At 43.2% G+C, this 18527-nt stretch overlaps 1 protein-coding gene across 1 annotated transcript in view; it reads right to left on the bottom strand.

The window, feature by feature from the left end:
- Positions 1–18527, bottom strand: part of VWA3B (von Willebrand factor A domain containing 3B) — a 91670-nt gene that overhangs the window by 9527 nt on the left and 63616 nt on the right. The window contains exons 22-27 of the mRNA XM_060235245.1: positions 14410–14460; positions 10428–10647; positions 3419–3506; positions 1732–1856; positions 1491–1628; positions 21–118 (exon numbers count right to left, since the gene is read on the bottom strand). Of these exons, the coding sequence (XP_060091228.1) occupies positions 21–118; positions 1491–1628; positions 1732–1856; positions 3419–3506; positions 10428–10647; positions 14410–14460 (720 nt within the window). The remainder of the gene's footprint in view (positions 1–20; positions 119–1490; positions 1629–1731; positions 1857–3418; positions 3507–10427; positions 10648–14409; positions 14461–18527) is intronic.

Here is an 18527-nt window from a genome sequence, read left to right as displayed (position 1 = left end):
GACGATTTATGCATACTCACACAAACTGATCCATCATCTGTGTCATGTTTATGTAACAACAAGAACAGGTATACCTTCTGCGACTGATTTTAATAAGTCCATTTCGTATACAATGTTCCTGCAATAAAAACATCATTATTAAGCTCATTACTGACTTTTAAACCACAGCATTAATGAAAGAAAACTGTATGTTTTAAAGACCTGAGGCTATATACTGCAGTCCTATATATGGCACAATAGAGAAAAGGGATAACATACTGGAATATTCAATAAATTCGGCAGATGCACTAAAAATATTTATTTATTTCCTGGGATTTCTATCCTGCCCTCTGCCACAAGCAGGCTCAGGGCAGGTCACAACAAAGTGATTAAAAACAATAAAACAATTGAACATAACACCAATGAAATGGTTAAATTAAATAAAAATGGTTGAGATACTCAAACAAATGTTAAGAAAAAGATTTTTGTGAGTGATGTATCTTCAGGCCAATGAAAGTAAGGGCCAAACTACGTGTTACAGTTATCTCGAGGCAGGCCACAAGGATTTTCAGATGTTGTTTTGAAACTTCCCTACTAGGAATGGAACTCTGAGGCATACAAGCCCTGATTCAGATGAGAACCATGGCACGCAGAGGAGGGGGCTTCAGTCTCATCCTGTGTCATTTTCCCAACCTGAAACTGCACAGGGAGCCACTATTGGTAGGATTGCTTGTTCTGGGTTGGAAAATACCTGGAGCTTTGAGGTGTGGAAGCTGGGGAGTTTACACTTCAGCAGGGTATAATGCCATATAGTCCACCTTTCAAAGCAACCATTTTCTACAGGGGAACTGATCTCTATGGTCTGGAGATCACTTGTAATTCCAGGGGATCTTCAGTCCTCACCTGGAGACTGGCAACCGTAAGTTCTGCTCCCTAATGCAAAGGATGAGCCATGCAAGAGAGAAGATATAGGAGACTCCAGGAGAGAGGCCTCAAGAGGGAAAACAGCTCTGCAGGTCTCTTGGACTGAGACACAATGGAGACTCACCACCTTTCTCCCTGGCAGCAGGTGGCCATTCCTCTCTGAAATCCTCAGGAACCTTCCCCCCACCCCCCACCCCCACACACACCTGCTGAGGAACTTCCAGTAGGGCTGCCAAGCCCCTTGTGGAGGCAGGGATTCCCTGTTGCCCACCGCCACTGTGCTGACAGGAGATAGAAGTAAAATAAGACCTTGTCTACTTACAGGAAATTCTTGCCATAGAGTTCCTGGAGATTCTTAGAGCTACTCAGAAACTTACTCTATGGCAATAACTTTCTGCAAGTAGAGAAGGGCTTATTTTCCTTTTTAGTTTTTTCTCCCAGGATGCTGCCCCCCACAACCCTCCCACCAGCTGCCAGAAAATGCCATTGAACCCTAATGCCCAGTTGTTTCTCTTGCCAGTGTGGCAGCTGGTAATTATTTGGGTGCCCCACACCATGACAACCAAACTGCCTCCCTCTCTACTTACCTTCTTGTTGTTGTATTTCAAAACTGTGAAGAGTTTATCCTCAGCTTCAGCTCTATTAGGTGTTGCTATGACAATACCTGGCACATAATACTCCTCTCCAGACTGTTTCCTTATTCGGGTAAGTACATAGTCACCAACCTGCAGAACCAAAGAAGAACTAGGTTAAGCCCATCCTTTTTAAATGCAAAACTCTCTAACTGATGATGATCCAAACTCTCAAGTAATATTAATGATCAGTTACCTGCAAAGGTGGGCAAGGCAGTGCTCCTCCTACTGGCAAAATGAACTTCAGTGGTACAATCTCAGTCTCCCCATCTGCAAAATCAATAAGTGCATAAGAAGAAGTGATGCTCCTTAGCACTGTCCCTAAAACAAAGAAATAGGGGAAATCTGTTAGTCAGATCACAAGCTTATATTTTACAGATTATGAAAGGAATCTAAATGTCCTTTAACACAAATTCTGCAAGAAGCTAACCAATAGATGGCGTGCTTTATAAATCCTAGATTCAATCTCTTGTATCCCCAGTTACAAGGATCTCAGGTAACTAACTATCCAGAAAAAGACCAGAATCTTAGATCTTGAAAAGGGCTGTCTGTCAGAGATCCACCAGAACCTAGACCAGTGTTGTGATTCACTACAAAGAAGATTCATATGTTCATAACCCTGGCTGTACCACCTGTTGCAACAAAAGGTTAATCTACTTCAAATTCTGTATCCATTATTTATTAAAAACCAGAGTCCCACAATGTTATACTAACATTGGGAAACTAGTACTGCAATGAATTTGTCTATCTATTTTTGCCTTCTAAATATGGTATGAGAGGCTTGTGAAGACTTACTACAGCAGTGGGTTGCCTATCTCTACAATCTGCACAAGCCAACCTCAAGGCTGAGCTGCCTATCATGTGAAAATGCTTGGAAGTGTGAAAGCAGTATTTTAAATTCAGAAACAAAAAGTAGAGTCTAGGCAGGCATTCCAATAGTAAAACTCAAGATTTCTGTATTACACACAATTGCCAAGCCTCAGACCCTGCCCTTAACGCAAATTATGCTCCTATACTAACAAATCCATGCACTGCTTCCCTTTCCCACATTCACACTGCAAGGACTTGCAAGACAAACAAAAAAGTTTTCTGTGTTCAAAATTGTTTCAAAATACTACACACGTTTTCTTTCTGATGTGAAGATTCTAGACATTTGGGCCAGCACTGCCATCCACCCTCTGAAATGTGTGTAAAATCAGGTAAACGCCCATGTAACCAGGTTTAGAGGCAAGTTTGGCATTTCAGTGCTAGCAACCTCTACAGTGTAGAGGCTATACTAACGCTGGTGGACTCCAGAAATCTCAGTGTCATGTGGATAACAACAGCAAGCAATCTAATGGGGCAGGCATGGAAGTTTCAGCCATTAAGGGATGGAAAATAACTTCACTCCAATGTACTTTTAACTAGGTTTCTGTAACTTTCTGTTTTGCAGTAGATGTTTAAGGGGTCAATGGCACAGCAAAGCTGTCCACCCCAGGGACGTCCTAATACAGTCAATTTGTGTCACAATCTCAAGCCTTGGTTTCCAAATCTGCAAGTAATGCTCATTCATGACAACTTTCAGAACTTGCCAGCTCCCTCAGGCCTGCATGCATGCTATTCTCCCTCTGTGTCACTCACCTTTTCCCTGGCTTCTCTCTCCTCGCACCCCCAAGCAAAGCAACAGTTTTTCCAAGTCACAGGCAAGGGAAAGGGCTGCTAGGAAATGAGCTGATGTCATTGTTGTTCACTTAGTGCAAGCACACTAGTTGGGGCTTTCCACTCAAATCAGTTGAAGACGTATCTCAGGTCTTGAGACTAGGTCCTTAGACCATAAATGGTTTTATGACAGAACTCTAGACTACATTTCTGCTTACCACACATACCACACATACAATATTTACCTGGATGATAAAATCCTGTGCTTTCTGATCTGGCAATGACCTTTCGACCTCGGAGAGTGTCAAAAGTTTTTCCTTTTTGCTTCTTTACCTGTGGCCTCGGTCGAAATTTCTGTAGTATCTGTGAAAGGACAGTTGTTTTCATTGCTAGGATAACTTTCAAATCAACAGCATCAGTAGAAAAGAAAGGGTATATTAGTGGGGGTACAACCAAATATTTACACCTTAAGAAATATGTGTCTCGCACATTTTAGGTATTGTTAAAGAACACCAACTCTTTTCAGCTTTCAAAATGAATTACTGGTTAACTGGGGCTCCAGTGACAGAGGAGCAGGTGTTTTGCATGCAGAAGGCTCCAAGTTCAATGTTTTTATACGAGGATCTGAGGCAACAGGACTGGGAAGGACCTCTGAAGGACCTTGGAGAGTCACTGCCATTCTTAGAGGACAGTATTGGGACAGATGTGCTAAATGTGGGATTGAAGGCATTTATTGCAGAGATACTTTTAAAATGTTGTATCTGCCCTGGAGAATGCCGATCAAGTTTCTCAAAAGAAACTACTGATGAGTGAGCAAATAAATCTAGCTTGAAAAGGGAACTGATTTTTACAGCCAGATCACTTATTTTTCTTTAAAGGAACTATTCTACAGCTCATTCGATTTCTTTTTTTTTTTAAATAAATTTTATTTATAATCAGGAAGACCCCAATACAAATACTCAAGAACAAAGCAGATACAGAATATATGTGGGAACAAAACAAATAAAAAAAAGATGTAGTGTTCATTCAAACTCTTTATCAACACTGATTAGTCATCACTGAACTAATGTCTGGACTGTTTGGAACACCTGAAATTAAATGCTAAGCATTATTTCTCCTTAATTATAAAATCCCAGGATTCAAAGTATAAAGTGTAATCAGAATATTTCATTTTCTGTATTGCTAAAATGAATGGGTACTAGAAAATCTTCCTAGCCTAAGCCATACCTTCTACTTTCCCCTGAAATCTAGTTTGGACCAAAGGGTTGGATCTGATGGATTCATCCTACTGACAGTAGCATCTTTCCCTGGAACAAAGTGCCTTCCCCAATGCAAGAGGCTCTTGGAAAATGCTACCATTAACAGAACAAATCCATAGGATCCAACCCAAAATCTGCAATTGCCATACTTATTTCTGCCTTCCAGAAAGGCAAATGATGAAGGCTGAAAGATATATTTTGTCCTCTTCCAAAGTACTTGAGAAAGGGCCAAAAGCTTAGATTCTAAACGTTGGTTCTGCTTGTACTAAATTCTTTTCCATTGTGCTGTGAAACATATTCTTTATTGTGGTCTGGTCCTCCATTGTGCAGTGCATTCCTCCATCACTAGGAATTCCTTTCATAAAAGGCTGGCATTTTTCAGTGGGCCACAATCTGAGGCTTGCAGCCTGCGGCAACACTGCTAGGCTGCTTCAGCCTGGTTTGCCGCCTTGGGAGGAGGGAGGAGAACTCGCCCGTTCGGGCGTGCAATGTTGTGGGTGGGGCCTGGCTGTCTTAACAGCCAGACCTCCGCTCTTCAGTGTCAGTCCTGCGGATGATCGGCCCTCCCACCCACCCTGTCTGTTATGTAGGTGATTGCTGGTTGCCTCATTTGGGGGGCCGGGTAAGAATTTTTTGCGCTCCAGCTGATTGGCAGTTGCTGGGGTGTGTTTTTTGCCTACCCTACATAGCAGTTCAGTGGATTGTGGATTTGGCTATCGGGAGGTGCTGTTAAATAGGCGGTCACTTTAGTTGGCAAATTTTTGGGGGTTAGGGCACTATGCGGCTAGGGGAGGACTATGAAGCATCCCCCTTTTGGAGAATTAGGGGTCTGGCATGATCAACCTTGGGGTTTGGTGACCCAGGGTGTGAAGAATGCAGACTGTCCTGGAGGCTCGACTAGAGGGTGCCTTCCGTCGAGATGTGCGTCTGGGTTGGGCCCTCTGGTGCGTGCCTCCCTGCTGGGCCTGCCTGGCAGGAGCCGAGTTATACAGCTCTGGCTGGGGGGCTGAGTCTCTCGCCCGTTAATGGCAGGGGAGCAGTCTTGGTGACCCCTAGCCCTGGCCAGGCCGCTGGTTGGGTGCCCTTGCCGTTTATTATGATGTTTAAAAAAGTGGCCCAGTTATTATACCAATGCATTGTGTCTGACTCTTTATTCCGACCTTGGGGGGCAAAGCACTTAGTGCTAAAAGAAAGCACTCCATGGGGAGGACCATCTCTGCAACAGACAAAAAAGGGTACAACTGGAATCAGTGCTTCAGGATCTGGTCTTTAGATAACAAGCAACTGTCACAGTTATCCACATACACTATAGCAATCTGGCTGTACAACAGAAGTAGAGGAAGTTTTGACCCAAGCACTGAAAGAAAGCAACATTTATGGGTGAACATTTTTCATGTGTTGGAAAATAACAGTGGGGAAAGACATGGTATACTTGGTCACTGTGGTTGTGCCACAGTAGCGTTGCCAGTACTTCAAGGGCTTCTATTAGACTCAGTTGGTGTCCACACATGTCTAGGAAGTGATGATGGGCATAAGCCATGCCCACTGCCTTCTCCCACAACACCAGTCCAGCGGCTGAGTAGTTTGCCTCAGTTGCTTAGGCCAAGAGCTGGCACAGCATGCCAAAATGGTCCAGCATCCCCTTGTTCAGCACACATGTCAGAGTTTGCTTTTCTCTTTGTCCTTATTCCACCACACAAAGCTCCGATAATACAACTCTTGAACTTGCTGGTAACACACACTATTCTAAGCTCATGCATCAAGGACATTAATAAATTATTACTGTATCTCTATAAATGGCAGTAAAGGGATTCAGTTAGCAATTTTTAAAAAATGGCTTTAAGAAGGATTAAGAAAACATGTCTATTTTAATTTACAACTGAAATTACCCCCTTCTGCCTGTTTTTTTAAATTGTTTTTTCCATAACAAATATCAGGTGGAAGATTATGTGTGTGTTCATTCATTTAGGAAAGTGAAATCAAACAGAAAAGCCTAGCGATCATCAGAAACATTTCATTTCCATGAGCTCAATGCAGTTTTGAAGGCAATTTGCATTTCTGTCACTCACTCTTAAAGCATTACAGTTGCAGATTAGCAATTACTGGTGCTCTGATTAGACTTCTAAAGCAGGTTGTCTTAGGATAAGTGATTGCACAGCACTAATCACATCAGTGGTGTGGTCAGACAACAGCACATCAAATATGCAGCATGAGCCAGCAAAACCTAAACATATTTTGACAGCTGCTAAGTTGAAGTATAAAATGATGTCAGGGAAAGATGAATGACCAGTTACCTTCTTAACTGAATATATATAAATTAAACAGCGTATAGAAAAGAGCAAAAAAAGTATTTATTTGAAATAGCAATATTCTGCCTTTCCCTTGAAATGTTCATGGTTGTTCAGTTATTCATATTATAAACTTCTAAACCAAATAACAACCAACACATATTGTCCCAAGTAATTAAATTCTATACATCTATCAATTCCATAATCTCAGAGAATTTTGAAATGGTCCCAGAGGTTGTAGTTCCAGCACCACTTGTAGTGAGCTACCCTGATGTTACACTTGTATCTTCCAAATCAGAAAATTACAGAGCAATTCTAAACAGAGTTATTCCATTCTAAGCCCATTGACTTCAGTAAACTTAGAATGGCCCAAGTAGGTGACCACAAGGCCTTGCGGGGGGGTTTCATTTCCCCCTCCCTTACAATTCCTTCCTTCCCTTCCCAGAAAGCCCCCATTGCCTCTCCCCTCTTTTCTGCTTCCTTCTCTTTCCTGTCCACTTTTCTCCTTCTCTGTCCACTTACCTTTATCTACCCCCCTTCTTCATCTCTCTCTCTCTTTCCCTCCTCCTGGCAGCTTCTACCCAGGAAAATGATTGCCGAGTTGTTAGGTGCCCTCCACAGTCCTAGTTGTACGATAGGGAACCCACAAGGATGTGCAGAGGCACCTCAGTTTCCCATGTATCCCCATCCTCACATTACTTCCTCTTTCCCTCCATCTGCCAACCCCCATACCCTTTCCCTGGTTCTTCTCTCTTCCCTACCCACCAATCTTTTATCTGCCCTTCAACTTCAGTTAGATTAACTATTTCTTTACTTCCATTTATATCCTGCCATTCTTCACAATGAGGACTCAAAATAGCTAACATCACTCTCCTCTCTCCCACTTTATCCTCACAAAACCCCTGTGAAGTAGGTTAGGCTAGAAGAGAGTGGCTGGCTCAGCCTCAGCCTATGAACTACCATGGCAGAGTGGGGATTTGAAACTGGGTCTCACAGATTCTAGTCTGAAACTCTAACCACTACATCACAGAAGCAGGCAATCAGACCAGAGTGAGTCATGCAAGTACCATGGTAGCAAGTTGTGTAGTGTTTGCTGCCAGGCCTAGTCCTCATAAGTCCTTCCACAAAGACCAAAATATCCCTGGAAAGGGCCCTGTTCCCTCCCCTACCGTTTACTGAGAGATATCAAGGCTAGGCTGGCAATACTGTTGTGGTTATCTAGCAACAGCCATTGAGGGTGTTTCTTAAAACTACAAGGTCCGCTGTTATCATTTTGGAGAGTTTTAACCCCCAATGTGTGTTTTTTTAAAAAATTCAGATGTCAGGAAATTTTCAGATTTGTAGAAAGGTCTGCTTTATCTGCTCACCCAACCTCCAGTTTAACTATCTGCAGATTCTTAATTGAGAATTAGGTATATGGCAATGTTACAACAGAACTAGAAACCAGCTACTGCCTCTGCAAACAGTGCTCATTGTCTTAAGCAATTCATTGTTATTTGTGCAATAGTAGATTTCTACAGGATCCCCATGAATATATTTAAATGCACCTAATTTTGTCCATAATTAATGTCATAATGTTAATGCACTACTGAAAAACTCAATTTCATTGATATAAAGTTTAACTCTCAACATCACTCTAGATCCTTCCATTAGTCACCTTTATAAACCCTTTGTCAAAGAGCAAGTTTTGCCCATAAACACCCTAAAGAAATCCTAATAGTTAAGTTCCAATGTCTTCTTCACATGTTATGTTGTGTAAGTGTTGGATCATTAGTGTTTCAGATTATTAATCCTGCAATTGCATGGACACTTCTTTGGGAATGTCTCATCACTGAACTATTCTTGTGAATAGATGTGTCTATGACAGGATGGAAGTTCTCACTCTTGGAATTTAAAAACTTTTTAAGTTCAGAGACACAGAGGACTTCCAGTTCTAATCTATACACACTTTGTTTAATTGGGAAAGAAAGAAAAGAAAGAAAGAAAGAAAGAAAGAAAGAAAGAAAGAAAGAAAGAAAGAAAGAAAGAAAGAAAGAAAGAAAGAAAGAAAGAAAGAAAGAAAGAAAGAAAGAAAGAAAGAAAGAAAGAAAGAAAGAAAGAAAGAAAGAAAGAAAGAAAGAAAGAAAGAAAGAAAGAAAGAAAGAAAGAAAGAAAGACTTTTCTCTTGTATGATTTAGGGGAAATGGACAGTTGAAAATCTGCCTGTCCATTTCTCAAAAGATAATGTCTTTCTGTTATGCTTGTCAAGCACCTCTATTTTAAAAAGCTTTATTAGCATTTTAATAACCGTCCTTTCAATAATTTCTTTGTTTCTCTGATTGAATGGTTGGTTTAGCATAATCCTGCTAGGCAAAAGTTTTCATTTATTAACTGCCCATTCCAATTACAGATTACATCAGTCAATCAAACACAGAAAGCATGGCTTCTCCATCTCAAAATTGCCCACTGCCATCAAATGAACACTATTTAAAGATGAACTAAGGACTGCTAGATATGTTACGTTTTCCTTACCCGCCAGATTTACACAGGCTTAAGGAAACACATATATCTGCAATGTTTACAAGTGCCAAAGAACAATGGCTTATCCCCTTATATATATCTGAAGAAGCCACCATTCTTGTGGTACCTAATGTATGGGCTGCATGCTGCCCTACATGTGATACAAAGCAAATATGCACCCATATAGAAAAGGGGGGGGGGGAATCAGTAAACTAATCCTTAATTTGGTCTTTAGCATTCTTCATTTAACTGACAGGTTAAGATGCTGTCTGGATACTTTCACGTCTAAGTTGTATTTAGATGCCATGATCCACCATGATCAAATCCCAGTTACTTGTGCTATTTTAAATACAGGCAATACCAAAGGGATTTCAAATAATTCTGCAGGGCCTGTAAGACAGAGATGTTCCACAAGGCATATGGGCAGGGATAGTGATAATAAAGAGCACTGTCCTTCCTCTTATGGTTCTGTTCCCTCTCACCTACCTCAACAGTAACCACCTGTGATGCTTTGATCTGATATTATTGAGCACTATTGTAGATGGAATGATTATTTTAATATTGTAAAGTTATGTTTTTTAATTATATATTATGATGCACCCTGCTCTGAGCCCTGCTGTGCAAGGAAGGGAAGGTTAAAAAACCTGAATGTATAAATAAACAAACCCATCTTTGTACTTGGTTTCTTGCTCAGATTGTATTCATTGTGGTTTCCTGCAACATGAATTCACAAAATGCAGTTTGCTGAGTAGCACATTATGACCTCCTGACCACAAAGACCACAGTATAGAAAAGATGTCCTCATTGATGGGAGAGAAGCAAGAAGCAGATGAACTGGGACATTTATGATGAGCAGGTTAGTCAGAGTTTGTTGCAAAAACCACAGTTTAAACAAACTCAGTCATATTTAAATGCTGAGAAAAATTAAACAAGTAAGTAAGTCTGCATAACCAACTGTCTATACACTGAGGGGGGGGGGGGGCTTCAGCGTCCCATCTTTCTCTGCTGTTCTTTTTCAACAGCAATATTGCAATAATGTTGCTGCTCACAGAAATGTCAGCTTTTGCCCTATATTTTAAGACACATTACGTATGCACCTGAGTTATGTTCGCATGCCTAACAAAACCTACCAAGATTCGAAATAAATTCTGCATACTGGACCTTTATCAAAAGGAAAGGTTTTTTCCCTCACTGCTAATGATACCTACCTCTTTACTGTGACAAAGATGAAATCGGCATATTTTCTGAGCTTCCTCTTTGGAAGCTTGCTGAAGTTCAGAGGCCTGCTCTATATATGTCAGCCCAGTCAGAATCTCATCCTCCAGCAACGTCACATCTTCGTAGGTGATGGGCCATTTCAGTTTTTCTAAAGCCTGCAGCAAAGTTTCCTTGTTTTCCATGTATGAGACTGGATGGTCCTGTCCATACCTTAAAAAGAAACAAGTAAGTTCTAATTCTGCATCACTGTCAATACTGTGATCAATAGCTACTAGGTACACGCAATGGGGGGGGGGGGGGGAGTAGGAATAGCTTGCCACTTTCTTCTTTTTTTAAGGTCCTGAACCTTTCACATATGCTAGATTTCCTGACATGGAAACACAGTGGTAGGGTAAGCTTCACCAGACAAATTTTGACTGTTTTGCAGCTGTTAAAACCATAGAGGACCTGCAATGAAAACTGACAATAGATTCACTCCACATAATTCTGAGAATATGGTAAGAAAAATCTTTTGATGACAGATGTATCAATTGCCATGATAATAATAATAATAATATAATATAATAATAAATAATAATAAATTTTATTTATATCCCGCCCTCCCCGCCTAGGCAGGCTCAGGGCGGCTGACAACAGTTCGATAAAATTATACAATATAAAATATACAATATAAGGTAATTTAAAACAACATTTAAGTTATACATTGATTTAAAACAACAATCTAAAACCAGTTCCAAATGTCTGGATCATTCCATAGTTTAAACGGCGGTGATCTTCCTGATGTTATCTGTACACTTGTATTATGGCAGGGGTCACTAGATAAATCGTTGGTAATTAAACAGCCATCCTATCAACTTCTACAAACGCCTGCTTGAAAAGGATGGTCTTACAGGCCCTGCGGAATTGGTCCAAACTCCGCAGGGCCCGTACCTCCTCCGGAAGTTGATTCCAAAGGCACGGGGCTATAACAGAGAAGGCCCGTGCCCGTGTACTCTGTAATTTCGCCTCCTTTGGCCCAGGGATAGTCAGCGTGTTCTTCCCTGCCGACCTCAGTGCTCTTTGGGGCTCATATGGGGAGAGACGGTCCCTCAGGTAGGCAGGTCCTCGGCCATATAGGGCTTTAAAGGTAATAACCAGCACTTTGTATCGGACCCGGTATGTAACTGGCAGCCAGTGCAGTTCACGCAGCCCCGGCTGTATATGCTCCCATTTCGGGAGTCCCAATAACAGCCTGGCCGCTGCGTTCTGCACTAGCTGCAGCTTCCGGGTTCGACACAAAGGCAGCCCCATGTAGAGGGCATTGCAGTAGTCTAGTCTTGAGGTGACCGTCGCATGGATCACTGTTGCCAGGTCCCGGCGCTCCAGGAAAGGAGCCAGCTGCCTTGCCCGCCTCAGGTGGAAGAATGCCGACTTGGCAGTGGCCGCTACCTGGGCCTCCATTGATAGTGAAGGCTCCAGTAGGACTCCCAGGCTCCTGACCCGGCCCGCCGCCTTCAGCGGCGCACCGTCAAAAACCGGGAGAGGTATTTCCCTTCCCAGAGCGCCGCGCCCCACGCAAAGGACCTCTGTCTTCATCGGGTTCAGCTTCAACCCACTCAGCCTAAGCCAAGTTGCCACGGCCTGCAGTGCCCGGTCTAAATTCACTGGAACGCAGTCAGGCCGGCCATCCATTAGCAGATAGAGCTGGGTGTCATCCGCATATTGATGACAACCCAGTCCAAAACTCCGGGCAATCTGGGCAAGGGGGCGCATGTAGATGTTAAATAACATCGGGGAGAGAACTGCTCCCTGAGGCACCCCACAATCTAGTGTGCGCCTCTGGGAAAGCTCACCCCCGATTGCCACCCTTTGTCCCCGACCTTTGAGGAAGGAGGAAAGCCATTGTAAGGCCAGCCCCCTGACCCCTATGTCGGCGAGGCGGCGGGTCAGTAGCCGGTGGTCGACCGTGTCGAACGCTGCCGACAGGTCTAACAGCATCAGCACCGCCACGCCTCCTCGATCCCGTTGCCGCTGGAGGTCATCTGCCAAGGCGACCAGCACTGTCTCCGTCCCGTGGCCCGGGCGAAAGCCGGACTGGCAAGGGTCTAGGACGGAAGCGTCATCTAGAAAACCCTGTAGTTGCAGCGCCACTGCCCTCTCAATAATTTTACCTAAAAACGGTAAATTAGAAACCGGTCGGTAATTTGCCAATTCGGCCGGATCTGCTGTACATTTTTTCAAGAGGGGGCGGACCAAAGCCTCTTTCAGAGGTGATGGAAAACGCCCCTCCGAGAGGGATCTATTTATTATGTCCTGTAAAGGACATCTAAGCTCCCTCTGGCAAGCTTTAATCAACCAGGAGGGGCAAGGGTCCAAATCGCAAGTTGTTGGGCGCGCAACAGAGAGAATTCCATCGACTTCCTCCAGGCTGAGCGGGGTCAAACCGACCCAACTCCAAACCCGAAGACAGGCGCGGAGCCTCAAGTTCCCGTACTGCATCCAATGTGATAGGCAGGTCTTGGCGGAGCGACGTGATTTTATCTGCAAAATATTTCGCAAAAGCCTCACAGCCAATCTCTAATTCCCTAACATTTGGTTTGCCTTGAGGCAATGTAGTAAGATCTCCAATTATTCTAAATAATTGTGCCGGGCGCGAATCTGCAGATGCAATCTTGGCTGCAAAGTAATCTTTCTTTGCAGCCTTGACTGCCATCTCATAAGACTTCATAAACGTTCTATAAGATGTTCTCGTCGCTTCGTCCCGAGTATGCCGCCACTGCCTCTCTAGTCGTCTGAGCCCCTGTTTCAGCCGGCGTAGCTCCAGGGTATACCATGGAGCCAGCCTCCTGCGAGGGCGCAGAGGACGTCGAGGTGCGATCTCGTCGATGGCCCTGGTTAGCCGGCCTTGCCAGGCCTCCACCAGGTCATCGAGGGAATCGCCAGGGGGCCAGGGATCCCCTAGTGCCATTTGGAACCGTTCCGGGTCCATCAGGCTCCGGGGGCGAGCCAAAATAGGCTCTCCGCCCATACAGGGTTGGGGTGGCATCTCCACACGGGCCTTGAGGGCTAGGTGATCCGACCATGGTATGATAGGCACTGGGAACCTTTGTATTCAAACTAAAGGTATTCTGGCTCTATCTATTACAGTGCTATCCCTCTCTTCTCCCAAAGGGCAACATACATACATGATTCTCTCACTTCATCTTATTTTCACTAGTTAAGGTAGGCTGAGAGAAAGTAAGCAGACCAAGGTTTTCTGGTGAGGCCCTAACTGTATGACATACTAGGAGTTTCACAAACAGAGCACTCACAGCACAAGGGGAAGGGGCTTTTAAGCTGCCCCCCTGCTCCATATTCCCAATAAAAATGACTCAGAGAAAAACAATTGTGGAGGGGGGGGACCATGTACTGGTATCAGATGAGTGTGCATTTTCTCAATGGGAAAAATAGTACTTTCCTGGGTATATTTTTGATTGGGAGAATGGAGAAGGCTTAAAAGCCTCTTATTGTGGGGTCCTCATCTGAACTGGATTCCTGCATGGCTAGTGAATTTAACAAAAACACTGTGATCCAGACGTGGAACTCCCAGAGTACAGAGAAGCCTGAAGAAGCTGATTCCTACTGCAACACTCCACACTTTCCCAATACCATCTACTGTGGCAGCCCTACTCAACTGAATGAGGTTTATTAAAAGTTCCATCTTGCAGACGTAAAAACAGCATCTGTTTGTTATTTCATCAATAGCCACATGAAGCTGCCTTATACGAAGCCAGGGTCCGCCAGGGTCAGTATTGTCTACTTTGATTGAGAGCAGCTTTCTAGGGCCTCTAGTAGACGTCTTTACCATCATCTATTATTTGATCTTTTTAACTGGAGATCTTTTAAATACTAGTAGGATACATTTCAGAAGACACTGAGCACCTCTGGATCCCATTCTATCTATCTCCTAAAAATTAATTCCTGGGCTGTAAAGCTAGAAATGAACATCCTTACTTGTCTCTTTCCTCCTGAGACAATGCTCTCCAAACAATCAGATCAAGGCGCCTGTTAACAAAAATACAACAGTTTCTTATATCAGTCCATGTGAAACTGGGTAGCTAAATATCAACTAAATAAAATGGAGCATAATGTCATGCAGGTGACTGTGATAAGTTGTATTCCAAGAGGGTGAAGTGTTAAACTCTGTTCCTAGTCAACAGTTATGAAATTCAAATTATCATTTGAAAAGAAAGGTGAAATAAAAATCTCTCATAGTAGCAACATGATCATTTCATTCACAGTAGCAACATAACCCATTCAGGATCAGTGACAATAAGAAGCAAATACTCACTGCTGCCTACAAGAGTTTCCCATCCAGAACACAGTATTATAAATAAGTAAATGTTACCAAAGATTACTGTTGTTTCAGTCATGTTACGCAATGGCTTGTTTCAAAGCCTACCGTACACCTGAGGAAGGACTATAGCCTGCAGGTATATCCGTAACATACAAGCTTCATACATAAGTATAGGATCCAAGACAGTGTACATATAATAAGTTTATGGAAGCCCTTTACCAGGGGTGGGGAACAGTGGCTCTCTAGATGTTTTTTGCCTACAACTTCCATTAGCCCCAGCCATAGGCCATGCTTGCTGAGGCTGATAGGAGTTGTAGGCAAAAAACACCTGGAGAGCCACTGTTCCACACCCCTGCCCTATACCATTGAAAAGAAATGTAAACTACTTTATCCACTCATATTTTCTTTGTATCTTCGCTTGTGTATCTTTTGGAGCCTCAAATCTTGCATACCCTCAGGTATACAACCTGAAGGAGGTTCAAGGAACGTAGTTAAGATTGTGCTGTTAAGACTTTAAGACTGCAAGACTCTGCACTACACCAGATTAAAGGGGTTCCAGGTATGGGACTCATTGTAAGGCACTGGAATGCAGCAGGTTATCTTATGTCTACACACTGAAGGGACAAGTTGCAGGACTTCTTTTTCTGCACTGCAGCATCACCACTATATATGGCCAGAAGGGGGTCAGCTACCTACTTAGACGGAATCTGGTGACACCAGAAGGCAAGTAGGATTCTACCTGATCCTAGCAACCTGCCAATGTGGACTTGTTCCTTAGTCTGAAGAGCTTGTTGCTTAGGTATAACTTGAGCTGCCTCTTAGACTGCCCACCATTCTGGTTTGGCATTCATATTTCTGTTACATGGGGTCCAAACAGATGAAATGCTGAGATCCCCAAACAGATCTTCTCTGTGCCGTTGAAATGCTAACAGAAGTCATGCAGGGGGTCTATTCGACTGCTTGGGGGGAGGTTTCATACTCCCCTCAGTGCAACTGCACTGAAACTGTCCTCTGTATTGCTTCAAAGGTCAGGACAGGCATCTTTTTTTCCCCCGCCTGTGAAAACTAACAGCAGCAGGAGGAACAAATTTAGATCAGCAAAATTACTGGCAGGGAAAGACTTAAAACTTTTTTTTTTATGTGGACCAAATCCAGACCAGGTCAAAATCCAAAACAGCATTTTAAAGATCCAGTTATGGACCTCCCACCATGCTGTCTAGTTTGGTCCACAGCCTACAAATGGGGAATGCAAATGTCGTGAAAGCAAAAGATAATATCAGAGCGTTTTTGTCTAACACACCACACATAATTTGAATGTAGCTTTCCAGACCTAATTTTTTTACCCTTAAATGAACATCTGACTATCCTTCCACAGAAACACATTCTTCACACTAGAAAACAATAACCATAATCCAGAAGATGATATCTACAATTAAACACTTTTGATATCTATGGAACTATGGAAAATATTATCTACAATTAAACTTTTATATCTATGGAACTGGAATACTTAGCTAATTAAAATGGGTGTTAGCTGTGATTAGCTTTCACTTGATTGAGCCTATAGAGCAGGGGGGTCAGATCTGACACAAATGGGACTTTGTGGGGCTGGGCCATGTGAGTCATAAAATGCAATGTGAGGTAGCAGAGATATACACTTTATAAAAGACACAAACAAAATTAAAGATATTTTTAATTTAAAATACAAACATGCTTAAAACTCTTGCGATATTTTGTTCAAATGGAAAAGTGGGGGAATAGTGGGATTTGACAATGCAATTTAAAAAATAAAACATCAAGAAAAAGCACAAGGATCACAGCAGGAACTAAAAATATAAAATGCTCAGAGCCTGGGAAAACAATGTAAAGGCATTGCAAGCTTCTCTCCCTTCCCCAGGGTCTACTCAAATTGGCAATGGCTCTCCAGTGTAATATCCTCCTTTGGCTGTGAGTTCCCAGGTTAGAAACTCACTAGGTCAGGTCCACTGAGCAGAGACAAGCTGGCTGAAAGCATCAACCCTTTATTTGCAAGCATACAACTCCAGGAAGCACAAGCTTCAGCTGTCTAGATAGGAACACTGAAACACATTGCAGCACAGACAAAGGTGCAAGGAAAATGTGGAATGGATTTTCCATTAAGGTCTCTGAACCCTATCTATCTGTGCACAGAGATCTTGATGGAAAAATCCATTCCATGTTTTCCTTGCAGATTTGCTTCCTGCTCCAGCCTGCAAAGATAAAGCAGAAAAGAACATTAAAACATAAGAGAAGCCATGTTGGATCAGGCCAATGGCCCACCCAGTCCAACACTCTGTGTTACACAGTGGCCAAAAAAAACAGGCACCAAAAGGCAGTTTACTGAAAGAGCAGGAAACTTTGTCAGCCTCAGAAATTCAAACTGTGAGGACAGGAGGGATAGGAGGGTGGAGAAAAAGCCCCAGGGGGCTGATTAAAGTCCTTGGTGGGCCAGTTCTGGTCCACGGGGTGGACATTTGACACCCTTGCTGTTAGGGTTGCCAAGTTCAGTTCAAGAAATGTCTGGGGACTTTGGGGGTGGAGCCAGAAGCAAGGTTGTGACAAGCATAATTGAACTCCAAAGAGAGTTCTGGCTATCACATTTAAAGGGACTGTGCTCCTTTTAAATGCCTTCCCTCGATTTGAAATAGTGAAGGATAGGGATAGCTTCTTTTGGGGTTTATAGAATTGGACACCCTAGTCCAATCCTTTTGAAATTTGGAAAGTGTTTTGAGGAGAGGCATCAGATGCTATACTGCAAATTTGGTGCCTCCACCTCAAAAAACAGCCCCCCCCCAAGAGCCACAGATACCCACGGATCAATTCTCCATTATACCCTATGGCAGGGGTGGCCAACGGTAGCTCTCCAGATGTTTTTTGTCTACCTCTCCCATCAGCTCCAGGTAGCATGGCCAATGGCTGGGGCCTATGGGAGTTGTAGACAAAAAACATCTGGAGAGCTACCATTGGCCATCCCTGCCCTATGGGAATCAGTCTCCATAGGGAATAATGGAGTGCCCAGCAGACATTTACTTCCCCCCCCCCCCAGTGCTTTCTGATGACCCTGAAGTGGGGGGAGAGCCTCCAAACTGGGGGATCCCCTGCTCCCACCTGGGGAATGGCAACCCTACCTGCTGTAGAGTGACCATACAAACTACAGACAAACCTGACAAGAATTTGAACCCAAAGGTTACGGAAAGAACAAATGTTTGTTGTTGTTTTTAAAGTCATTGGCTATAACAATATTTGTATGACATTTTTAAAAAAAACTCTACAAATTAAACTACACAAAACACATGCTACTAAAATGTTCAACTACCATTAGCAGGATGTTAATAAGGCATCATCATTCTGACAGCAAATCAGTATTTCATTAATAAAATCCAACCAATTTCAACAGTTGTAGCAACAAGCAGAACAGGTCCCCCATCATTCCCTGGGGCTTCCAGTATCAGATACTGATAAGTGAGACCTGCAGAAGGTGCCCGTTCATGTAAATAACTGCAAGCAAGTGCCAGAGTCCTCAGGTGCAACAGCCTGATGGAAGCTGGCAGCAACCTTGGACTAATTCATCCTTCCCTGAACTGCAGCTGTATCTCTCTGGCAGTGTAGGGCCAGAGCAACCACAGCAAGCCAGAGGCATTTGTGCCTTTCAGGGTAAAACAAAGCCCGTCCCCAGGATAATGTGTCTGTCACATGTGAAGGACCTCTTAGTTTATTCACAAGCATGAAATCTGTTTGCTAGGATATTTATTTCTGT

The sequence above is a fragment of the Heteronotia binoei genome, chromosome 3 (genome assembly GCF_032191835.1).
Source record: "Heteronotia binoei isolate CCM8104 ecotype False Entrance Well chromosome 3, APGP_CSIRO_Hbin_v1, whole genome shotgun sequence".
Lineage (NCBI taxonomy): Eukaryota > Metazoa > Chordata > Lepidosauria > Squamata > Gekkonidae > Heteronotia > Heteronotia binoei.
The sequence above is the reverse complement of the archived record's forward strand: the minus strand, read 5'-3'. Positions and strand labels throughout refer to the sequence as shown.